Below are 25,022 nucleotides of genomic sequence, written 5' to 3'. Positions count from 1 at the left end.
AGGTAACCTTCAGCACACTGTCCAAACACCCCCAGCTGATTGACTGTCTGGACCCCCAATCTGGACAGTCTCATTTTAACAGAGACATGGTGTGGCTTTGGACCAGGTCCACATTGAGAACCACAGTGAATGGGTTCTTTGTCAAATATTCACAGTTTAAAACGTTTCTGCGACACTGCAGTTTCGTGACTTTTATTGTTTGTGTTACAGATAAAAGACTTACTGCTGTGAAATTACAAACTAGGTGTATTTATAATGCTGTGTAGCAGAGAAAATTATATATGTTTCATACAAACAAAATGAAAAAAATTTGGACACAACAAAATGAATTTCCACTCTTTTTTTTTTTATAGAAAAACCTTTGTTTCTGACTTGACATTTATTCTATTGCTTGTCATCTTCTCTGTTTGCAGTAAAGACATCTTTTGTCAGATATATGTATTACGTGGTTGGTCCAAGCCTAGTCGACAAATGACATCAAGATCCAGTAACATAAACGGTTTTTTCTTTTAACCAAAGACTTTCTAAAAATGTATGTGCATATTAATTAAATACATGACATTGATGTTATCAAATAAATACATGGGACACTTCTAATGTAACTAGTAATCTGTAACCTGTTAGGAGACAACCTCACTAACTTTGTGTGTGTGTGTGTGTGTGTGTGTGTGTGTGTGTGTGTGTGTGTGTGTGTGTGTGTGTGTGTGTGTGTGTGTGTAGCTGGTTTATCATGGTCCACACTGGTTAGTCTATACTGGGTTATGGAGATCTGTGCTAGTTTATATAAGTCTACACCGGTTTGTGGAGGTATGTTCTAAGGATAGACCAATAAATCGGCCAGCTGATATTTCGGGCCGAAATTTGAGTTTTTTACTTGGCTGATTCGCACGTGGATCCATGGGCAGCTCTGTGTATATATATAAAATGAAGCACTGTGCAGTGTGCACACTATGCTGCTTGTTCTTGTTGAGTGCAATATTTCAGTTGTTTTAATGTTGTCTAAATATTTGTTTTATTTTATGTTATTTTATTTTATGGACATTATTTGAATAATTAAAAGCACCAAACACTTTTTGTTCATTTAAAGTATGTTGCGTAAAGTAATTGACAGTAATTTTCTATGTTACGTTACGTTATGTTACGTTACGTTACGTTTAATATTTCTTATTTTAAAGGTGCATTAAGGAGTTTGCACGTTTTATGCAAAACAGCAGCCCCTGCAGGCCTTGGGCGTAATGCAGCTTAGTGAAAAACTCGTGCCTGTGGTTTCCGTGCACGGAAGAGAGGAACTCCTTCCTCGCTCTTTTAGTAGCGCTCGAGTAAAAATGTAAGTTTCTTTTACCTGGAGGAGTCTGTGTGGAGCTGTGGCAGTGCTAGAAGCCAGTCTTTTCTTACTTTCTGGAAGATCCTGCTCAGTTGTTGCTCACTAAGCATCTGGCGGAGTAATGGCAGACAAAACGAAACCTAACCAGCCGGAGCGCGCATTACGTCATTCCTGGTGCCGGACCGCACTGCAGCTTTCAAGTGACAATTTAGCGCTGTTAGAGGTACTTACAATGAATATGTCAGGGCACATTGTACACATCATTAAAAATGTGTAACATATTTGTGGTGGAAAATAAGTATTTTTAAAGTTGAAAAACTGCTTAATGCACGTATAAGCTTGAGACCTGCAATATTTGTTATCATTGTGTCATTTTTTGATGTAAATTGAACGAGCAAAAGCAGTATCGGCCCCAAATATCGGCTCAAGAAAATCGGCAGTCCATAATCGGCCATCAGCTAGAGGTGATGGAAAAAAAATCGGGATTGGCATCAGCCCTAAAAAATTCCATATCAGTCTATCCCTAGTATGTACTGGTTGATGTTGGTCTGTGCTGGTTTATCGACATTTGTGTTGGTTTATAGTGGGCTGTGCTGGTTTATGGACACTTGTGCTGGTTTATGGTGGGCTGTGCTGGTTTATGGACACTTGTGCTGGTTTATGGTGGGCTGTGCTGGTTTATGGACACTTGTGCTGGTTTATAGTGGGCTGTGCTGGTTTATGGATGCTTGTGCTGGTTTATGGTGGGCTGTGCTGGTTTATGGTCATCTGCAGTCTTTTTTTTTTATTGATTACTTGGTGTAGCTCTGACCAACATGTAACTCATGCACGCTGTTTACAGAGTAGAATGATTTGTCGTTATAGCAGGAGCAACAGTACTGCATCTTATCCACCCATTAATCTTTTCTATAATCACTTCTGAAGAGTTTTTTTTTACTGATTTGATGCTGAAGTTAATTTAATCTTGTAATAACACATGTTGCATTGTCTCCAGATGCCCAACAAGTGGGAGGTGACGAAGCTGATGAGGATTTGTAGAAATCTTGACTTTGAGCCACAGTCAACTGTATAGTGATTAAGAAAACAGTGATCCGACGGGTAGAGGCTCCACGAACAGTGTCTGACTTCAAATCGCAGAGGCCTCCTTTACAACATGAAAATAAAGAAGCATTTTCTTCAGGTGTGTACAGGAAAATCAACAATGGCCAATGCTTCTGAAAAGTTTGTGAGGCACATGCTGGAAGAAAAATACATGAAAATAGGCAACTTGAGGGTTGAAGGTTATGATGGCTCTGTAGACAGTATAATCTGTAAACAACACCCAGAAGTATTTGTGTGCACATCATCTTTTATTTGGTGTTACTCTCAAGCCTAACAACTGATTTGTCACTATACAATGTCTCCATCAGATCAATTACAGAATCCTGTCATTGCATTCATTCTTGTTTCACGTGCCCCTATTTACCATGGTCTGTACTAATAAGTACATTTTGGTGTTTTAGCAGTGGACAAAACCCAACACTGAGATCTGAGCCCAAAGATTAGTGATGAAACAGTGAAAACTGACCAGTTTTTAGCTTGTGAAGTCAAGTCTTCAGCATCAAATTAACACTGTGATGGTAAATATGCAAAAACTTGCATGAAGGGTACTGTAAAGAGAGGACTTGGGTTTGAAACATTACAATGTATTTTACACTAGGAGGTGTCTTTTAAATGGGCGTGATGTTCAAATGGTACCCATTTTAATGAGTTTCACAAGCCTGCATTAAATGAACTGACTCAATGGAAAGTTGACATGCAATATAGTAAGTATGGATATTTATTTCAGATTTATATCAAAATACCCTCAATATTTACAACACATTTATACAAAAAAATGAAATTTCCGCAGGTATCTGCTTTCTAAGTCAAGACAAAGCGGCACTTTTGGCTAATGCTGCTTACACTGATGTTGTTGCCTCTGCACATTCGTCACATGGACATATTTGATGGAAATCATGCAGTTCCTTTAGAATTGCTTGTTTCTTAAACAAAAAAAAAAAAACAAAACAAAACAAAAAAAGCTATACAAATTTATATACATTTACAACTGGTTTGACATACATTGAAATATACCGCTACCAAAACATGGTTCGTGACTTGAAAATTAAAAAAAAGAAAAAAAATACTTGTGCTCAGGCTTCTGCTGCAGGAGCATGAGCCCATCCTCGAAATGCAATGAAAGCAGTAAACAAGAAGAAAGAAAACATCATCAGTCATAGAATCACTTTAACTGTAAAACACTGGGTCAAGAGCATTAGGCCTATATGTGGCTACATCAAATGAATGACCATATGTCACTTAAACACATGCATACTTCACAACAGCGGACGGGAAGCAGCGAGACGCCGCTCTCGCCACACAACAAAGCACAACGAAGAAGCTACAGCAGAAAAAAACACATCGCCCATCAACTGATATCATTAATACTTCTCAGAGGAAATGTTTGAAATGTTTACAATCAACGCTGACTTATGTAACACATGGAAAATAAAAACAACAACAACAACAACAACAGTGTACTTGACTAACTGGTACAGCCATAATGATGAAGAACATTACAAAGGAAAAGAAGCCCTCATACGCCCCATAAAATAACGTTTGTTTCCAGTCCTGCGTTAACATGGGAATGAAACGTGTTCGACAAATTCTCAACATTTCTTAAGTGCTCTCAAGAAACTACAACATAGGTAACAGCACATGCACCGCGAATGCTCGCACCACACCGACGCCAAAACTGGGACTAAGTGCACGCCTGTGTGGCGCAGACTTGGCTTTGTGGGTTTGTTCTTGGGCTTGTTCGTGAAATGTTCCGTCGGCCGGTGTGAAATGACTGATGTGATCGGAGGGTCACGTTGGAGGTGGGGGGGAGGGGGCGGTTGGGATCTGGGGATTGGGTCTTGGGGAAGGGGAGTTGGCAGGGGGAGTTGGGGGCTTTCTTATTCACCCTCCTCCTTGATGCGCTGCTGTTTGTTGCGGCGGGAATCCAGGTCGAAGGAGAAGTCGGACCAGTCATCGCGCGGCGGAAAGGAGATGGTCTGGCGCAGGGTGAAGCGCACGGCGTCGATGACGCGCTCGCCGCGGGCCTCGCTGACCGTAGAGGCACCGCTGGTGGTGCGCACTATGTGGGGAGGAGGGGAAAAATCCATGGCCTGACGGTGCTCCATGATGCCCTTCCAGATGATGTGCTGGAACTCTGCAGGGATCTTGAGCCTGGACAGGTCCTAGTGGTCATTACACAGGAGGGGGGAGGGAAGGTGGGGGTGGCAGCATTAGTATTCGCGGGGGGAGCCACTCTTCTCTCTAACCCATCAAATGACTCGTGTTGGATAGGCAAGGGCTCACCTCCATGTTATAGTTCTCTATCTGGTAGATGTTGGTTAGGCCCTGTGCTGTGAAGTAGTCCAAGCAGCCAGCGCAGCCCAGCCGAATGAGGAAGCTGCAGGAGGAGGAGGAGGAGGAGGAGGAGGAGGAGGTGAGTCTGCAGCTAGTCACCAGGAGCCAGCGTTGAACACAGTTTGAACTTTCACATCATGGCTGCAAGGCCAAAATTATATAATTACAGTAATACTACTGTATAAAGTGGCGCAGAAAACCACTATATTCACGGAATCTGATGTTCAAAAACACCACGAGCACCACTTTCACTAAATTTATCCCAAAATATATTCTGAGGTGCGAGTAGTTAGCTGTCAGCATTTATTTGAGATAGTGTAATCTGCTGTCCTTTTCATTTCTTCTGAAGTGTGAAAAAACAAGCAGAGCAACTTTTCCTTCAGGATTAATAACCCAAGACTGAAATATAAAAATAAGTAAATATAAATAAGATTACAGGCTGCAGCTCTATGAGCAGCGTGGGCTTTATAGTTCAATCAGACAAGAAGTTGCAGAATCCGGATATGATCCAGACTATTTTCTCTCAGTGTGCACAGCAGTGTAAGAATGAGGAGACAGCAGAAACCTCTCCCTCCAGCTTTTCACCAAGTACAAACAATGCTGTAAATGCTGGACTCTATTGACTGGGAGCCTTTAAATTATATCGTAACTCATAATATTTGGAATTTAAAGACATTCTGTGGCAGTGGGTGCGTTCAGTGAGAATCCAGCTGTTCATTTGTTAAACGTCTGAAAGGTTTCAACACTGGGAGGAGATCAGGGTTCGAAGGTGCAGACCGGATGAATAAACCACAAATCCAGAGTGTGTTAAAACCTGGCTGAGCCGTGCATGGTAGGCTTTTAATTTTAAAACAAAGAGTTAGGTTTGAAAAAAAAAAAAAAAAAACGAGGCAATTTGTAGATGATTATTGAGGGTGATCGTGTGCATCTTCAGGCATTATGACCGCAGCAGTTTTTAGGTGTGACCCTGTTGCATCCAGTTTAGGAGATTCATTGAAAATGTAACAGCAGCAGTAACCGCGCCGTGACGGTGTTGCCTTCTGTGGTTTCCACACTTTGAGAAGCCACCGGGAGGTTTGTGCTTGGAGCACGATTTTTACAAACAATTACGAAGAGTCATAATGGTTTATTAATGATTAGCTTTCCATCACTTCAGGCATTTAGCGACCATGTTGAGATTACTCGAACAGGGAGAGGGCTCGTCGCTGGATGGAAGGTGAAGGGAACGTGTGTGGAGCGTCTTACGATGTCAGTTATTCCGGGTTACGGAGTGAAAATGAAGCAGACACGACTTGTGGTTGTACCGAGGCGCGTAAGGAGCACTATATGGACCAGCACACATTTGAAGGTGATTGCTCTCAGACCAGTAAGTGGAGACGAGCTGTGGTTTGAGGAGGTACCTGGAGATGCTGCTGTCCATGGGGTATGGAGGAGGGGGGGTACAGTGGGAGGAGGGCACCAGGGGCAGCTGTGGCTGCAGTGCGTGTGTGGGGCTCAGTGAACTCATGTCGGCGTTCATGGGGATGTGAGAGCCCATCATGGGAGTCACTGCGGAGACAAAAGGAGCTGCTGTGAGCCTTCCGTGGGCTGGCATGCTCAGATTCACAGATTACGGGACAAAGGGGGGGAGGGGGGACGTGCTGAGGTTACTCTTGATGTGACACATGATGCATCAGAGCAGGTCCTGCGGGAGAATCTCACAGGGATCACATTCTTTATTTTTTAAGGAGGAAGCTGCCTGTCGAGCGTTCAGGTCCCCCCCTGCCTGCCCGAACACGCTGCTCTTTTACATATGTACAATACACCCGGGAGGGACGCGGCAACCGGTGGGAGGTACGGCCCGAGACAGACAGAGGACGAAAGCCAAGGAGGCGCACTTACTGTCAGTGAGGCCTCCAGACATGCTGGATGGGGTGAGCGAGTTGCGCTGCTGGGGGTTGATGAGCTGGCTGACGGAGGGCAGCTTGTTGACTTTTCCGTGAGTCGGGGAGCTGGAGCCGAAGGAGGGCTGAGAAGGCATCGAGGTTCTGGAGGGGGCAGGAGAAAGGACGAGACAGGCTGTTGGTGTCAGGAGTTACAGGCCTCCTGTCTCTCTATATAACATACTGAGTCCTCAGTTCATTCAGTACAGAAAATCAAATGACCAAGTTCAAGCAAAAAAACAGAAGCCATTTATTACATTCTCACATACAAAAGTGCAGCAGCTGGCTAAATAAAATACTCTGTTTCAAACAGAATGGTCACAGAGGATCAGGTAGTGCATGTCTGCAGCTATTCAACCACATTTTATTGAGAAAAAAATTGAAACGAAACACACAAACTGTCCTGCAGTGACTTTAGAAAAACATGACCAGCATTGGCAAAAAGTTCTCTCACGAATAAAGTCTTTTCCCCAACCCCGAAAAAACCCTGAAAGAGTTTGAGTCCAGCTCTAGTGATAACGCAGAGGCAACACACATTCACTTCTCTTTAAGTCAAGTATTGAAAGACAAACAAATAGAAGCTTGGTTCCTGTCCACATTTAACACAAAACCAAAATGCTCAACATTTTAACATAACAGCCTCAGTGCCAGAGACAGTGGTGACCGTCACCGCAAGAGGCAAGCCAGACGAAACAAGGCCAAATAACGCATGCAAGTCAGTCCGAAAGCGATCCGTTCTTTTAGCAGTTCCAGGTGTGAACGCTCTCATTTTGTGAAGTGATACTCCAGGATGTTGCAGCAGCAACAGACTTTGCATCCTCAGTGCAGAATCCCTTCGACAGACAGCAGGAAGTACATCAGAGAGAGCTGATGAAAAGGAGACAGAGAGGAGGTCCGTATAACTTGGAGGAGGAGGAGGAGGAGGAGGAGGAGGAGGTGATGGAGGTGGAATGTAGGGCAGAGTTTCAGGAGGAGCTGCAGCGGCGCCTTTGCTCTCCTACAGGCTCCAGGAGCTGGCTACCAAGGCGGGTTTTTATCAGACTGCAGGGAGGAACAAGACAGAAAAGAGAGAGAGAGAGAGATTGAGAGAGAGAGAGAGAGAGAGCAGAAATAAGGGCTCACCGATGGAGGAGGACAAGAGGAACAGGTAAATCAGGAAAGATCCAAAACGCCACAACAAAATGTAAACAGGGACAGAGGGACGTGTTTGGAAGTCAGCAAAGTTTGAGTGAACTGTTAAAACATCGGTCCATTGACAAGTGGCCACAAGGTGGCAGTGTGCACACACAGTTCACACAGAAGTGCACTCCGCTCAACAGAGAGGAGGCGAAGAGGTCTGAAACAGCCACTGCTGGCAGAAGCTCTGAGGAGCCCTGGCTCACAGATGAGAGTGAGTACACAGAAAACATGCAACATTTACACATCCAGAAAGCCAAATGCCTTAAAAAAACAAACAAAAAAAACCCCATATATGTATGTATGTATATATATATATATATATATATATATATATATATATATATATATATATATATATATATATATATATATATGTGTGTGTGTGTACAATAAAAAAAATGTTTGCAATGTTTAGGGGAAACATTTTAGTTTTCTAAATGTCTGTAATAGCAAAGTGTTCTTGATTCTGAAGAACACAAAGTTTTGAAAGAGTAACAGCAAAAAGCAAGCGCTACCTCACTGTGAGGCTGTCTGCCAGTTTCTTAATGGGAAGACATACCATAAGCAGTAATTATCATCCCAGCACTGTCAAACTATCACTTACACCTCCTTCTCCTGGTTTTCATAGCTCATGGTGAAATAGGCGTGTCAAGGAAAAGTGTGTGTGCGTGCATGCGTGTGTATGTGTGTGCGTGCGTGTGTTTAAACTAGATTTAATTATGCTGAAGCCAATAGATGAGGTAGAAGCACAGATTTTGTTTGGTGCTGTTTGTGCAAAAAAAAAAAAAAAAAAAAGAACCCTGGCAAAGCACCTGAAGGCGTTACCATGAACCTTTGCAAGCTTCTCCCTTAACAAAGCGTAGCCAGGTACATTTGTCACATTCATCAGTTTTGGCTCATATCCCATGAGAGAGCAGGGGGAAGAAAAAGACAAGAAGAAGAAAAACAGCTGTACTCGATGCACAACTCGCTCTGTGAAGTTTGTCAGCACAGAGTACGAATTCTGGCTAGATTCTCTGCTGCAGGCAAATACTGAAAACATGTAATTCAGACCCATAATTCTCAACTTTTATGGACAAACCGAGAGTTGTTTTTGTTTTTTCTTTTTTTTTTAGCCTATTCTTTTTCAGCGCCATTGTCTTCTGCAGCAACAGGTCAGTTTTTTTAAGTCAGTTAGTCATCTGAGCACTCCATTCAAAACAACCTCAACAAGCAAATTAGTCAGACGGAGACAAGTCCTGAAGGAAAACCAAACCCTCCAGTTCAGCGGTGATCCTCACAGATCATGTACCCCAAACCCATTAGCAGTCTGTATTTGTACTCACTGTTTTTGAAGGAGATTTTGCTGCTGCTGTCGGTACGACTCTATTGTGTGCTGCGGCAGAAACTGCATGAGCTCCAGAGACTCTTTGATTTTTACCAAAATCTCATAAATTTCACGGCCTTTGATCTGAAAAGAAAAGGAAAATAAATAAAGAGCGGTCAGTGAGCGGCTCAGACGCTCTCGGAGCAACACTTTCAAGCAATACCCCGAAACCAAGCGGCGAGGTAGCACTTACAGGCAAACAGAAAACCTCCTCGTCCGTCGACCTTCTCTTCTTGATGGTGGACATCTGTATGCCGTGGGAAACCTGGCGGAAGGCTGAAAAGACGAGAGGAAAGAATTAATCCAACTGGATGATCGCTAAAGTGATAGCCTGAACCAAAGCTGGAGGGGCAAGAAAAAAAGTGCTGGAAAAGGCAGGCATGTGACGGAGGGTGTTAGTGGGTGCCGCGGTTGTTGGTCCTTGACACGGGCAGCATGTCAGGGTGAGACCGAAGCTCAACAGCCCATCACCAGCCCCCCAGCGCTACTTACGGCGTTTCGTACCCTCACTGCTCTTTGTGGCGTCCGTTACATGCTGCTTGCGGATGCTGTCCTCGTCCGCCTTCCGGTCTCGGCCCGGGCAGGCACAGATCCTGGCCTCGAAGCAGCGCCGGCCGAGCACCTGACCGCTGAGGGAGAGGAGCGGGGTTCAGAAACAATCCACCGCGGATCAACCGGAGCACGGCAGGCGACTGGAGGGGACAGCCGGGAAGACCACGGCGTCTTTTCTTACTCTCGGGTTTCCAGAGTCACAATGATCAGGATTGGGCGCCTGTTCATGCCGCCCACGCAGCTCGAGTTGCACATGAAGTTGTACAGAATTGTGGTGAATTCCGTCCCCACCTGCGGAAGAGAACGACAACGGGAGTCAGACACAATGTCGGCTGACACAAAGACACAATACAGAAATATGGTTTCCACTTGAAATCCCTCACCCTCGAATCCATCCCATTATCATTATCTACATTATATTTCTGTTTTTTTTTTTTGTTTTGTTTTTTGAGATGTTGAATGCACTATAACTTCATATTTTTCCTTCAAGTATTCCTGTAGATTTGAAATTTTGGCATCAGCCCCAGAAGTTGTCCAGCTCTTGAACAGAACCTGCACCTGTTGTCACACTCAAACTTGTGATCGACAGATTTAAAAAAGGTTAATTGTTCTTATGTGTTAAGCCTTTTTATATAGTCTTCTGTTTTATTGTGACTTTGAAGCATTTCATCATGGCTTAACTTATCTCTGTTCCCCCTACAACACATCCAGTAATAGGAATGTGTGTTCTGATGAATTTATTCACTGATTTTTTTCACATTTTCATGAGGAATTCTTCTCAGAATCTTAAATTGGACCAAAATCCTGCTGAAAAATGCACCAGCTGATCCCCAGATTTCAGAGGGGCCTGTCCACCGCACATTTTGAGAAACACTGGATTATATCAAATACTTTACTCAACTTCCTGCTTGAAGTTTTAGTTGCAACATCGTTTCATTATTTTGAAGCAAAGCATTTAGTTTGATTTCTTCATCATACAGTTTTACAGAATCAGATGTTCAATAATAAAATATCATATGTAAAATATCATAGCAAATCTTGCTTTTATCATCCAACAGGAATAGGTTGGTTTTCAGACAGAGTGGTTGTGTATCAGCTCTGTGCTCGTTTCTCTGTTATGCTGCTTTTAGGCGGCTGGAGGGGTTTCCAGCGAACGCGCCGAGGGGCTTCAGGGGCCCGCTGCTTGCTGCATGTCAGAGCTGAGCGGCCGGACATGAGAGTCTGTCGCCGCTCTATCTGTCAGAGTCAGGCTGGGGAGGTGGGCCGTGGCTGACAGCGCGCTCGGCTGGCCTGGCCCTCGGGGGACGGCGGGCAGCTCACCTGAGGAGGCTCGTAGGGGACGAGGACGCTCTGTCTCCCGGTGATGGAGTCCTCCACGTACTGGGAGTGGTTGTTTCCCTCCACGCGGATCAGGTGGCTCGGAGGAGCGATCTGGCCTGAAAGCAGCCGCAGAAGTTGCGTTAATGAATGCCGACGTCAGTTTCGTGGTAGTAAGAGAGGGCATTGCTTTTTTCCAATCAAGAAGAACTGACCGTCATTGAACTCGCGGCTGAGCTCGTGGTTTGGGCAGCGCTTCACCACCTCGGTCACATGCTCGGCTTTCTTGTAAACAGGCATGGCCCTGATGACGGCTCCCTGCGGTGGGGTGGTCAGGACTTTGATCTGAATGGGACACGTCTTGGCAATTTGGCAGTACAACTTCTTCAAGTCCGTTGAGTACTGAACACAAGAAAACAGAGAGAGAGAGAACACAGAGCGTTATGTCAAACATTGTACAACAGGCAGTTAACTCTATTTGACATCAAAAGTGTTTTTTTCTGAGACTTCTGAACAATTCTTTCTTAAATTTTGTGAGTGCAGATTGATCTGGGTAACACCTGTTGCCTCCACTGTGCACTTCTGGTTTCCCCTAAAGCGACGAGGGTTAAATACAAGACTGTGATTATGCCCTACTTTAATAAACACACACAGGTTTTGGAGCTACAAGTGCGTAACCTCAAAGATGTCTCACGAGAGCCTCTGGGACTTCCGAGGAGCTCCATAAAATGGACCCCTCCAGGAGCAATTAAACCAGGCCTGGCTTTCATCTTCAAAACGGGGGAGTGTGTGAGGTGGGGGTAGCATTCTGCTGAAACATCTGATCATACAGGACCTGGCTTCTGATTCTACATTAGACCGTTCGGATGTAAATGACTCGGCTTCAGTTGTGTGAGCGCAGGAGCAGCGGATTAATGACAGGAGATGCAGGAGACCAATCCATGAGCAAACGGTGATGGCTGCTCACGCTGGCTGGCTCGCGTTCAAGTTTGCCAACTAGCAGTCATGCAAAATGCGAGCAGCTCGATTGCCGTATGACTGTTAGAATTGACAACTAGTAAGCCATCAAGCAAGACGGAATTGTTACCAACAGGCACAACCCAACTGTGTAAACAAACCATTCAAATCACTGCTGTGTAAGCACAGCTTTAAATCCTCTATGTGCAGAGGACAACCAGGTGGGGGGTGGAGGAGGTGGAGGAGGTGGAAGAGGGGCGGGGAATTTTTCTTGTCAGGTTTACTTCTGAGTGAAGAAAAGCGTACATTGTGAAAACCGCTCGGGGCTCTGCGGGAGAACAATGCAACATAAAATTCCACCTCTATTAAGTGCTGTTCCAATGAAAAGAAACTCACCCAGTACCCGTCTACGCAGACTTTAAGTATTACACAAGCTTGGCACGGACATTTTCTGCTCTGATCCCCAGGCGCAACCTTTACTTTCATCAGAACGAACCCAGAGCTGCACCTTTCCCGGCCCTCTTTCCCATATTCTCGCTCGCCCACTGCACGCAATCCTGCTGCATATTACACTTGCCTTATTATATCCCAAAAGCCTCAGCTGCACTCCTTTCCTCAAGTGCTCCTATTATAATGATAAGTTGTGTAGACCTACTAATATTGCTGCTTGAAAGTTACGACTAGTCCTGAGAATAAAAGAAGAAAAAAACATCTTGTACTTAGATTCTTTTTTTCTTTTTTCTCCTGTGTAAAAGTGCAACTAATGACTCTCTGAATGACAAGCAGCAAGCTTCAGGACATGTATGTCAACACAGTGACTGAACTGACTGTTCCTTCCAAAAATCAAAGCAGCTTTCTAAATAGTACTTCCCAGCCGAAGATAAATGGCAGTGGTTGTCCCCTCACTCCTAACCTGATACTCCCCGTACGTCTCTGTCAATCAGCTAAATGAGCTGGAGAAATCTAAGAGAAAGAGCAAAAGAGAAAGAGAGACGCGTGGTGGAAAAGGTCAGAAAGCTGGTTTTGTGTCGCGGCAAAACAACTCAGAGCACCGAGATCTGATCAGAGATCGTTGATAAGCAGAAAGGCTAAAGTTTGTCTCGCTCGTACCCCGCTGTCTCCACCTACCACACACACACACACGCACGCACACACACACACGCACGAGAGCACCATCCCAGCCCTGGAGCTACAAACTTTTGAGTACACAACTATGTGCTGCTGGTGCTGTTTGCTCAGCAGTGAGAGCAGGAGCTGCAGCATGAGGCTAAAGCCAACACTGTCGAGGGTGGAGGAGCAGCCAGTTGACTGATGGGATTCAGTGGCTCACACAGGGTGCGGTGCTCAGGTGTTAACATGTAATTATGAGCCTTTCATTGGTCACAGAGTGGATTGCACAGCCCAGGAACACACAGCGCACACAATGCCGAGCAGCTTAATCAAAGGAGAACCACACGGTTGGCAAGAGCCACACATGACGCACGGTTCAACGCGCACATGTTGCAGTGAAGCAGAAAAAAAACAAAAACTAATTAATGACTTAGAGTGGCTGTATTTACAAACAACGTACTCTGAGAGCGACTGCTGCGCCCAGCAGGAGTGTTGCTCACCACAGTGTGGCGACAGAGCCGCCACTCGCGAGGGCCCGAGACGACAAGAACACAGCAAAAGACCAGTCTTGCTTCACTATTCGGACTGATTCACGGACACGGCTGCAATGTGTGCAATTACTTTCTACCGCACGGAGCACTTCAACACACAAACACACGCTTCCTGTGCAGTGCAGGTTGAGACAGGCCCGCAGCTGTAGCGTTCCTTTCTCCCTGACAGGCGCTGCGGGCGCATGCAAAAGTCAAGTCCTGACAAACATCAGGCCTTAAACAAGCGCTGTTTGGCGCCTCTGGTCTTGTCTTCTCCATACCTGACAAGTCATGTCATGCCTACAGCTTCTCCCAAACCTGTTTAATTCAACAATCATCCCAAGGTTTTTCTTCTCTCTTTTTTTTTTTTTGTCCCTCTCGTCTTCTGTCTGACACTGAAGCAAAGCACCTGCTTTCTGAGGTAAAATCCAACATTTTAAGAAACACCTACACAATTTAGTTTTTACAAACTCTATTTAAAGAGATATTATGGTATCAGCACTAAGTGTCCCCCCGAGTTTGAGTGCGGCACCTGTCACGCGGTGAACCTGCGCCCTGACATGTGGCATCATGCTGCTGCAGGAATCAAACAGACGTCTGTCCTGGGATTCGCTAATCGAACGCTTGTATTCAGCAGCACTCCAGTGCCGCGCTCACATTCATGATGGCCTTCACTGGTTTGGATCAAAGCTTCTTTTTTTTTCTTTTTTTTTTGAGGGGAAGGCTGCTGTTTAGTCTTTTTGCATTCCTACTGGCATCTTTAAAAGTTGATCTAATGGAGGTAAGCACAGTGCTGCTTTGGAGATATGAAGTAATTACGTAGCTACACTTTCACAGTGTGCAGAGTAATCATGTGTTTGGAGCAGATGAACTGCACTAACTTTTTCAACATTGGAGAAATAATTTCCACAATTCATGCTCAGTTCCCCACGTAAGGAGTGAAGCAGTAAACTGGTTTGTGTGCCTTTATTTGTTTGTGGAGTGAGTTCAAACAACCCTAAAGTTTAATATGAGCTCTGTGTTGTCTTCTCCCGACAGGACTGATGTGTGCTTTCTGTCTCTGTCCTGGTGTCTGTTGAGGTCCGTGGCTGCTGCCAATATCTGTGTGGCATTGTTTGTTAGACAGAACGAAAAACAATCTTGTAATCTAAACGGGAAGAGAATGGGCTTTTCCATGAAGATTATGGAGAAATCCCACAGCCCATATCATAAATAAAAAAACCTTTTCAACCCTGCCTTTAAAAAAGAAGAAAAAAAAATTCCCCTCTACCTTTTTCCCATCTGTAGCTTTTGGGGCTTGTCTCTCTGTGATGGGCGAGTCGTGACAAGCTTCTTGACACAAACAAGTCTCAGCCCCATCTCGTGAGGCGTGGGACGGGCCCGCAGATGTTCCAGGGGCAAGCTGTGTCTTGCTGCCTTTCGCTGGAACACTCTTCTCTTTGAGCATTCACGGGCTCTCCTCCTCCTCCGGCGCAATGTGAGATGCAGCCATCAAGCTTAACTCTCTCAAAGAGACAGAGCCCACTCCAGGAGCACAGGGTTCAGGAAAGAGGCACACAGTATTTACACAAGTATTATCTACAGGCCCTCAATCCATTACTGTAATCCCCCCTGAGCACAACAGTGTCCCAATGATAGCCCACACCGTGACATTCCTCTCCTTCGGCTATAGGTGGTGGCAGCTAATACACACGGCAAACACAGCCCATCTCCAGCCTCACAATACCCACATCAATGACCATCAGCGGCCGCCCCGTTTGCAGCACGCCATTGATTTATTCAGGCGGGGAAAATGAAACACCTCTAACACCAGTGACCTCAGCGAGTGTTTTTCCGCTACAAAAAAGGAGGGAAACACCATGAAGGCTACAGGAGTGCCAACGAGGAAGCCGAGTGGGAGCAGTTCTGGGAAACGTTGACGTGTGTGTGTCATCCCAGACAGGAAGAGGTTAAGGTGTGGGTTAGGGATTAGGTGTGTCTCCGTAAGAACAGTCATCAAAAAATACAGTACACAGTCCACTAAGTCCTGTGGAAGATCCCACAGGCCTTCATAAAAGAGGGGGCATTATCGGGTCTATGCACCAAGCAAAGCTGCGGTGGTGACATCTTTAGTGGTCTCTGCCGTCGGGCCAGCAGTCCAGCAGCTCGGCTATTGGGCTGTGATTAGGGCAGCTTTATCGGAGATCTCCTGAGCTCACGTGAGGGCGCCTAATTCCACATGAGAACCAACGCTGCAATCGCTGTGTTTTTGGGATCGGGTTGAACGCTGCTGCAGACCAATGAAAGATGGCTCTCTCTCTCTCTCTCTCTCTCTCTCTCAGAGCAAATGCCAAAAACCCTAAGCAAAACAAAATAACGTTGAGTGAGACGGAGCTCTGGCAAACACAACTGACATTTGAGCAGACCATGAAGGGAGGAAAAACAACTCTTTGACACTGTCAATATGCTGTTCACCTGGTTAAGCCACAGACATAAAAAAAAAAAAAAAAAAAAAAAAAAACCAATGAGAAGCTGAGGCTGATTTAATGAAGGAGATCCAGTTTATCTCCAGCAGTATCTACTTGTACCCGGGTGAGAGTAGTAACCCAGCAGCCCCTATTTACAACAGGTCCGCAGTCTGTTCAACTGTGGAACAACGGTTAGAAGTTAGGATCGAGGATGGTTTCGCTTCTGTTGCAGAGGTTTGAATGTGGGTGAAAACCTGCTATATGCATTCACCTGTGTGTGAGTATCCTCACTGGCTAACCAGTCCGGGGGCAAACAGCCTTGTTGTTTATTGCAAACAGCTTTTAGCTTCGGCTTCATTCAGAACAGTAAATAGTGTAAAATCTTTGCCGGCCCGTCCTCCTTCATCCTGCTTTGAACAAGACTCTGAACGCTGATGGCTCAGAATTAAGCATGAGTCCCTGCATGGCAGCCGTCTCAGTCAGTGTGCGAAAATGAAAAACAGTGTGTTTGAGACTGCTGAGACTGTGAAAAGCAGTTTGAAAGTGCCGTCCATTTATATTTTGCCTCAGTGTCAACTGCTTTATTCTTCGTAGCATAATTAGAAAGGAACATTTCTGCCTCTATATTTGTTTCAGAAAATTTTAGTTCAATTATGAAATTTAAAAAATCTGTAATTATGAAGTGGTAAACAGACAATTACCCGAGTGCCAAAAACAATAAGTAGCAATCCACTACTATTCCGCACTAAGTCCAACCAATCAAACCAGTCTTGCATCATATGTTGTGACTGTGGGACAGAGTCTGTTTCACTACATGCGTCTATGATGGGATGCGTCCTAAACCTGGCTCTGGGGCGTGCCGCTCGCAAACCACACTCTTAGCTGTCTCACAGTTGCACATCAGACAAACACTTTTGTTTTTTGGGACTGTGAAAATGAGAGGGATGAGTGAGGCGGTGTGGGAATTGGGTAAATGTCACAATCCCACACTTGGCGGGACGAGGAAATGAGGCAAGATCGCCGAACACTCCCCGAGTTTAATAAGAAGTCACAACACAATAAAGTCAGCGCTTCGGGCTCAACTTTTTTTTTTTTAATATCAAAACATTTTTTTTTACATATTTAAGAAAGGATTCCTAATTTAAATTAAAAAAAAAATTTTTTTTCCATACATGATGTACGTGCAAACAGCTCAAATTGTGGTTTTGACATCCTAATGCTGGTTCAGTTCATGCTTGCTGTTGGCATTAATGCTCATTTCTCATGGCGCTGTCCTCTCAAAGCCGCCCCCTTAGTGTCACTCAAATCGGGACCGAAACCTCGTCACGGACTGAACTGGCGGGGCTTGTGACAGTGTGTGCACCCAGCAGTGCACGTCAGACACACACACACACACACACACACACACAGTGGAGCAGGTGGGGCATTGATGCAACAGCTGTCCCTCAGCCCTGTCATGCGTAATGATAGAGCAGGAGGAGCTGGCTGTGTGGCTTTCCTGAGGAACACATGGTGACATCTAGCTGCGCGGGGCATCGCCACACCTGGAGCCACGACTCAACCTGTTCACCTCTGTCATCAACACGCTGCCAGCAAACCTCGGACGGGTAGTTTGTAAACTGAAAGCTTATGAGCCGAGGAGGATTACGGCGAACGGTGTAATTGATCTTAACACTTCCTTCCTGCTGTATTTGTTTATTCATTTGAAGCGCTCAGACCTGAACCGAACGGGATAAAGGAGATGGATGGATGGATGGATGTGGAGTTGTGTCTCTATCGGTTGGAGAGGCTAAAAATCGCCTGAGGTTTCGACATGATTTAAAGCTCTGCCTCTCATGTGACATTCTTCACTGCCAGATGTAGTTGTGCAACGCAGGAGTTTTAGGTAATGTACACCTAAATATGCCTGCAGCTCAAGACATTCAGATAAGAGGTTCATGGGTCAAAGTGTGTCTTTAAATTCTCCGACTGACAAATCACTGCCTCATATGATAACCTGTTAGCGGTGACATTAAAATGTCTGTGCGCCCAAATTTTATGAGTTTGAATTTATTCATTGGACAAATATAAAAATCTCCAAAAAGTTGTCACGAATCATGAAAACCAACAAGATAAAGACCAAACCAAGTTGGACTGGCCATAAGATGTTTAAGAGTGGTTCATTTATTCAGACAGTTGTTGAGTATTTGTGTCATTTTGCTCTTTCTGAGACGGGACTTCACTCTGATCACACAGCTGCTCATTCTGGGCCTTTTTAATACAACCTTGCATGAAAACGTTAGGAAAATATGACAGAAGTTTAACCACAGACCTATATGGTTCTAATCTGGAATGAGAAAGATTCCTGTGGAATTCGGTAAAACTGTTTTGTGCTGTTGTCCAATCTGAACCGGTGGAGCCGTGTTTTACCTTCGATGAGGTGAGTGGTGGTTTTCTTTCTCAGTAAATGGAAACATCTTGGACATAATTCAGCTTATTGAAAAAAAAACAAAAAAACAACAACACTGTCCTATAGTATAAATGTGACCTGGTACACAGGATGGTGTGCATCAGGGCCATGAATTTGGCTTCCTGATCTTATCAATAAGTTTAACCCACACAGCAGGAGGTCTTACCGTCCAGGTGGCAGACTTTGCCGTGCTGGACTGCTGAAAGGACACGTCGAAGGTGTGGGGCCCGGCGTAGTCTGTGTTGGACGGGATGGCCGGAGAGGGAGACAGGGCGTCGAAGGTGGAGCTGGGCTGGGCGTAGGGCGACGGGGCCGTGACGTTGTTCTGTGCGTGGTCGTTGTTGTAGGGGCTGGTTGAAGTTGAGCCGCCGTTCTGGATGTTCTGATCCATGCTGTTCAGGAGCCCCAGGTTTGTGTACTGTGACTGCAGACAGACGTGGAGGAAACGGGGCGAGAGGGGAGCAGAAATGGAGAATTTCAATATGAACGACATCAAATACGCTCATGAGAAGGAACAGATTTATTACATTTCTGGCAGCTCATACCAGACCCAAAACATTAATCTTTAAGTGGGAAACTCTTGCTCTCAATCACAATGAGAAACGACAGCAAACAGAATACGGTCTAATAATATCGTCCTTTCTTGCAGTGGATAGATGTGATTTAAATGATCTGTCTTTATGACGGCTGGGGCACGGCCAGCTCCTTCCTGCTTGCTCCGCGTTGCCATTCACCCCATTCCTTTCCATTTATAAACGGCACATTCCTGGACGAGGTGCCATGGCTCTCGCTCTTTAGACGGCTATTAATCTCCTCAGGGCCTCTTGTTTATTTCAAGCGTGGCTGACCACAGCTGTCCGGCTCACACCCACGCCACTGCCAGGTGTGTGCGCTGTGCCAGATGAGCGAGGAAAACACCGCCGCGCCGCGTTATAGCACTGTTAGTCAAGGCAATGACTTATGAATCAATAGGGAGGCCTTAATGCACAAACACACAGACGGAGGAGCACACACGCCTGAGCTAGGTCATCCGAGTCAACCTCCACATACTTGTGCACGAGCAAGCGCCACAGGGGACCGGGCCACTCGGATGAGGGTCATTGTGTGTGTCGGGGCAAGGCCGCTTAACCCCCCGGAAACATTGACACCAGAGCTTACAAGAGCTTGTCTGGAGAACAATTATGGCGAGCATGCAGGTGCTAGAAGACAAGTGTTTTGTGAAGGCGGCAGACGCGCGCGTGCACGGCGAAAAAGAAAGAACATTTGCGGCGGAGATCTTTTGGCCTTCAGCAGAGAAAGGCTTCCCCAAACACACGCTCTCGCACAAAGGGCTAATTACACACATGCATTATGAAGGTTTAAAGTCAATGGGCTGAAGAGGGGCCCTGTGCATCCGATCTCACCGGAGGAAGAAACGGGTCCGGCTTCAGCCGCTGGGGAGGTCGGATTTTTAAAAATCACTTTCAGTGCTTGCTTTGGGAAGGAATAGTTTGAAAAATATTTTCTGTCAGTCAGCAATCCTGATATCGGACTGCTTCTTTTCGAACTGCGGTGCAATTCCCGTGAGGCAGTGGGCTCCAGATGACACAGCCTCCCCAGGACCTGATGCTGGTGGCTGCTGTGCTGGAAGTGACAGGCACCAATTATCAAAGCCAGATTACTATTCTGAAGAAAAGGTCGATGCTGGCCAGCGACCAAACACAGGCAAAAAAGAAGCAGGGACACAAAGGAAATGGTTGACATAGACGACTTAACAGTAAGTACAGGGCCCATCGACTAAATGAATAAAAGGATCAAGGATGACGACTTAAGTATAAAGCTGTAATCGACCAGATAGCAGAGCTCAAGCAGAGTCTCATCTCAGCTCATCGTGTCTTAATGTTTAATTGGCTGGAAGTGGGATATCAGCTTTAAAAAAAAAAAGGAGTGGGAGGAGGGATTCGTGCAAGGGAGTTTCAGGTTTTCTCTCCATTTCCTTTAATCAGCTCTTATTCCACCATAATACAGCAACCATTTAATAACCGCTTTAGCAGCTCCTGAAAATCCCTTCTGTTTGTAGCGGACGCTGTGTTCAGGTCTTTGGGATGTCACGCCGTGAAGCAGCACCACAGTAAATCAGCCGCGCTGACATCCTCAACAGCTTTTAATAAAGTTTTGGAAAGGCTGTGCACTCTGCTTCATTCCTGCCAGCCTCGCTTCGTCTGACAGAAATGCTGCGGTTGCCATTTCCCGCTAGCGAGGGGACACTATCTGCATCTACACTGATTGCTTTGCCAATTCTGTACAAGAATGAGATTTATAGATAACACGTGTCAGCGATGCTTCTGTAGCAGGTCTCATTCAAAAGGTGGAGAAAGCCCTTTGAGAGGAACGCCACTGTTTACAAACTGTGTGTTTTACTCGCAAAAACAGGATAATTTCTATCTGGTCCTTCACGAACTCTGCTGTCAGCGTAGTGCTGTCACAAACTGACACCGCTGATAAGACCCGGACAGGACGGACGGAGAGGTGACAGGAACTGCAGCAGACCTGCCCGAGGGCGGTGGGATAAGAGGGGGGGATAGCGGCTCCCATTCCAGGCTCACCGGTGACCCGCTGAATGAGCGAGCGTTCAGAAGGGCCGTGATGAGTGACCACAGGAAGGGGGAGGAGGGCGTTAAAGGCTCAGCAGAGCTCGGGGGGCTGGCGGGGATGAGGTGGGGCAGAGTGGCGGTCTATCTGCAGCTTATACCTGCTGGGGTGGGCAGAGCAGGTGATTGTATCTACATCAACATGCCATTAAGGCAATTACGACTCTGCGCTGAACAGCAACGCCTGGCCAGCCACATTCTAATGGCCGCGGCGGCTCCCGGGAGACTGAGGACGGTGACAGAGGGGAGTCGAGGGTGTAAACGGGGGACAACCTGACACCGCTGACACACTGGAGCTGGACACCACTTAAAGACCAACAACCCCCCCCCCCCCCACCTCAGTGGGACTTTGAAAGACGGCGACCTGACACACCTGCTATCTGCAACCAGCAAACTAACAATCTATCAGCTGCTCGCCTTTAAGTCTGAATGAGGAATGTGGTTGATCTTACAAAAAACAACCGCTCAAGAAGTAAACCTGGTGAAAGCTTCAGAATAAAAGCATTTCAGTGAAGACGCTCATACTGAATCCATCTACAGCACATTTCAAATACATTAGGAAGCCAACTTTATCATTCTTTCACTGAGTTCATGTGCAAAAGACACTCATTGAAACAAGAACATTGATGTTGTACTTTTTCTTCTACAGAAAAGTGAATAAGAAAATAAGTTCAAATGATATTTTCATATTTTTCATCTTTTAAAAGAAGCATTTACCATCAGTGCCATCATTCATCATCTGTAACCCTTCATTATACAGGGAGTCTCACAGGGAGAAAAGTGTTTTTAAGCTCCTTGTTTTCACAACAGTTTGCTGCATCAAAAGCTATTTTCCAACACATAGTTGTTTTTTGTCTTTGAAAAGACAGAGTGACTGGTTTGAACTGCATGTTTAATGCAAAGATCTTCAGTTTACAATATCCAGATGAAAACTCTTCTGTTTCTGTTTCATTATGGAATGAGTTTAGTTTCTCACGACTCATCGTTTCACAGTCTGTGAAGAGAATAGAAACAGAGTCTCGCGTGTTATCTTACCGATTCATCTCAATTCTTGTTGCAAAGAACAAAAACTCAGATAATCCAAAGCTCTGTTTTCTTGAACTTTTTTTAATTTCAACTTTTGTCAACACTTGAACATCAATCAGATTCAAAGTGAATCACATCCTCTGACTGCTCCTGTTTGTTCAGGCTCAACAAACCATAACTCAAGAGAGAAAACATCCAAAGAGAGACTCTCCAGGTGTTTAAATTCCGCTGCTCTCTGGACTGTCACCCGTCGTATGAACAAAAACACACGCTTAATGTGAGAGTCTTAACACCCAGCTGCACACTAAATAAACGCCTCCAAATAAATCGCACTGATGCATTGTTGCATGGCTTGAAATAACTAAACTTGGAATCTACTTTTTGTTCTGATCTTCACTGACAATCCGCAGCTGTTGCTCCCTCAAACAAAACCAATATTCACATTCTGTCCCTGAGTTCACCGCTAACGAAATATTCGTATTTCAGCGTCCGAGGCCTCTCCCACCGATGTCTCCAGCAGGACACATCGCTCTGAAGAACCAGCCGAAGGATTCTGGGCAAAATGCTGGTGCCCCCATCGCCGGATCCTCGGCCGGTCTTACCTCGCTGTAGGATGTTGTGGTCCCCGTCTCCAGGTACAACATGTTGGCGCTGAGATTGAGCAGAGCTGCCGCTGTTTGCTCCACTGGCTCCAGGATTTCACAAATCTCTTTTTCTCACTCTAAAATGAGTGATATAGGCTACAGATGCAGAGTGGACAAGCAGGGGCTTCTCCAGGAATCTTTGGTAAGATCATATATACTTGGAAGAGAGGGGAGGGCTCTCCGGAGCTACCTGGCCAATAGGTGAGTCCACACCCATCACCAGAAGAAGCAGCCGCTGCTTCTTACCTGTGAAGCTCTGCAGCAGAAGTACTCACTGGCTCACAGGTTAAAATAGTTATAACAATAATAATAATGTAAAAAACTCCAACGACCTTACAGATTAGCTCAATAAAAGACAATAATATTTTTTTTTGCATCGGTAGGTCTTGTTTCCAGTATTTCTAATGTTCTACAAAAACAAATGCAGAAATGAAAAGAATATATATAATTTTTTTTTAATCTAATGGCAATTTTTTTTAAAAAGTAACTAATAGTGCAATTTCATCTTAGCCATTCAAAAAAGCATAGCTGACTACCTCAAGCAAATGATGAGTACTGATTTACTTATTGGAAAAAAAACCTGTGATGTAAATAATATTGATGAGCAAAAACTCGATAACTGCACTGATAAAACGTCGGTGAGGCAGGCGGGCTGCAAAGTGAGAGTTGTACGAATGACGCCGGCAGGGTTTACCTACAGTCACTCGTTTGCATGAGAATCGTTCCTCTCTGCACCTCTTCGAGGCACAACCAGAACAATGTCACTCCTGTTGATTGCTCGTGTTCATCAGAGACCACTGTTGCAGATCTGTTTTGGAAACAAAGGCAATGATGGTGCCGCTGTTCATCTCCTTGTAATTATACCACCTCCAAAGAAACGATATCTAAGAGAAAGAATTTGAGCAATTCATTTTGCAATGTTTTGGTCAGGAAACTGAACTCACTGCATGACAGTGCTGATTTCAAATTGTTGAGATGAAGGTGAAAAAGAAAAGTTTATACTATTATATAAGCATTGCTTAAAGTTCTCCAAAAAAGAAGAAGAAGAAGAAGAAAACGTGTTTGGAAATGAAATAAGAGAGATCAGAGATTGTAGCTGAAAGAGATCCTGCAGATGTGATCATGACAGGATATTGCTGGTTGCACTGCTGCAGGGAAGGAGAGCGCTGAGCGCTGACGGCCCTGCAGGGCCGCGCTGCGTAAACCTCTGCCCGGAGGTCACTGAGATCTGAAGGCTCCACCATCAAGTCAGTGTCTCCAAGCAGCAGCCACACCCTGAGCGGACCGGGGGCCTGCAGGTCATTCTGCCGACCCCCCCTCAAAACAACGACACACACACACACACAAAAAAAAAGCAAATCAACACTTGAAAGAGCTCAGTGCAAAGGCCTCCCAAGGAGCGGGGCTTCAGCCAGGGCAAGGCCCAGCCCTCTGAGGGTGATAATTAGCTTAATGAAACAAACGTCTAATTATGTTAAAACAACACTGACATCAAAACAGTTTGTTGTTACGTTCACACTGAGAAGACACGAGTACTTACGAGTGGTGTTTTTTTTTTTTAATATTACTGTTAAAAAAATATTCTGAAATATTTTTGATGAAATATTTCTATTAAATCTGTCTAAATAAACACACTGCTTCAAGCAAAAATGATGCAGAAATATACATTTATAGACAAGCTGTGGACTGAGTGAGGAAAATCACATCTCTGTTAACTGCGTTTCCCAAAGCACCAGGGTGGTGAGAAACTTAGCCGGGCCGGGCCGCAGCTAAAGGTCTGCAGATCCAGGGGCTCAGACAAAAGAGGCTTTACTAAAGTTTTTCCTTTTAGAGACTCTGTTCCTAAAGTCCTCTAGATTAGTTTAGTATCAGGTGTCAGGCTGCAGAGGCTGGGAAGGCACAGACACCTGACCTAAAAACAGAGGAGGCTCCCATCCACACTGACAGACGCAAGCAGTCAATGGAGCGGCGGGGAGCATCACCTGGGTGGCAGCTCCTCAAATCTCAGGAGGAATTGAGTGATTTATCAACCGCGGAGGAAGGTATGCACCTAAAGCCTGCTCGACCGCACTCGCAACCAGGAGCCAGTGCCTCTCCAGACCGTTGATAAGCAGTAAATACACATTATTTTAAC

At 45.3% G+C, this 25,022-nt stretch overlaps 1 protein-coding gene across 2 annotated transcripts; it reads right to left on the bottom strand.

The window, feature by feature from the left end:
* Positions 1-3,967: 3,967 nt before the first annotated feature.
* On the bottom strand, positions 3,968-22,888 carry tp63 (tumor protein p63). 2 transcript variants are annotated; one of them, XM_030083332.1, is made up of 12 exons: positions 22,847-22,888; positions 18,755-19,012; positions 11,311-11,497; positions 11,099-11,214; positions 9,960-10,069; positions 9,731-9,855; positions 9,420-9,502; positions 9,186-9,310; positions 6,641-6,786; positions 6,160-6,307; positions 4,709-4,802; positions 3,968-4,587 (listed from the first exon to the last, which is right to left on the bottom strand). In XM_030083332.1, exons 1-12 carry the CDS (start codon positions 22,886-22,888, stop codon positions 4,303-4,305), a joined length of 1,719 nt encoding a protein of 572 aa, XP_029939192.1. In that variant the 3' UTR covers positions 3,968-4,302. The 2 variants fall into 2 exon arrangements, with proteins under 2 accessions (XP_029939192.1, XP_029939193.1); XM_030083333.1 differs by lacking the exon at positions 6,160-6,307 and having other exon boundaries at positions 4,447-4,587.
* Positions 22,889-25,022: the final 2,134 nt, after the last annotated feature.

The sequence above is a fragment of the Salarias fasciatus genome, chromosome 23, assembly GCF_902148845.1.
Source record: "Salarias fasciatus chromosome 23, fSalaFa1.1, whole genome shotgun sequence".
Lineage (NCBI taxonomy): Eukaryota > Metazoa > Chordata > Actinopteri > Blenniiformes > Blenniidae > Salarias > Salarias fasciatus.
This window is presented reverse-complemented; position numbering and strand designations above follow the sequence as displayed.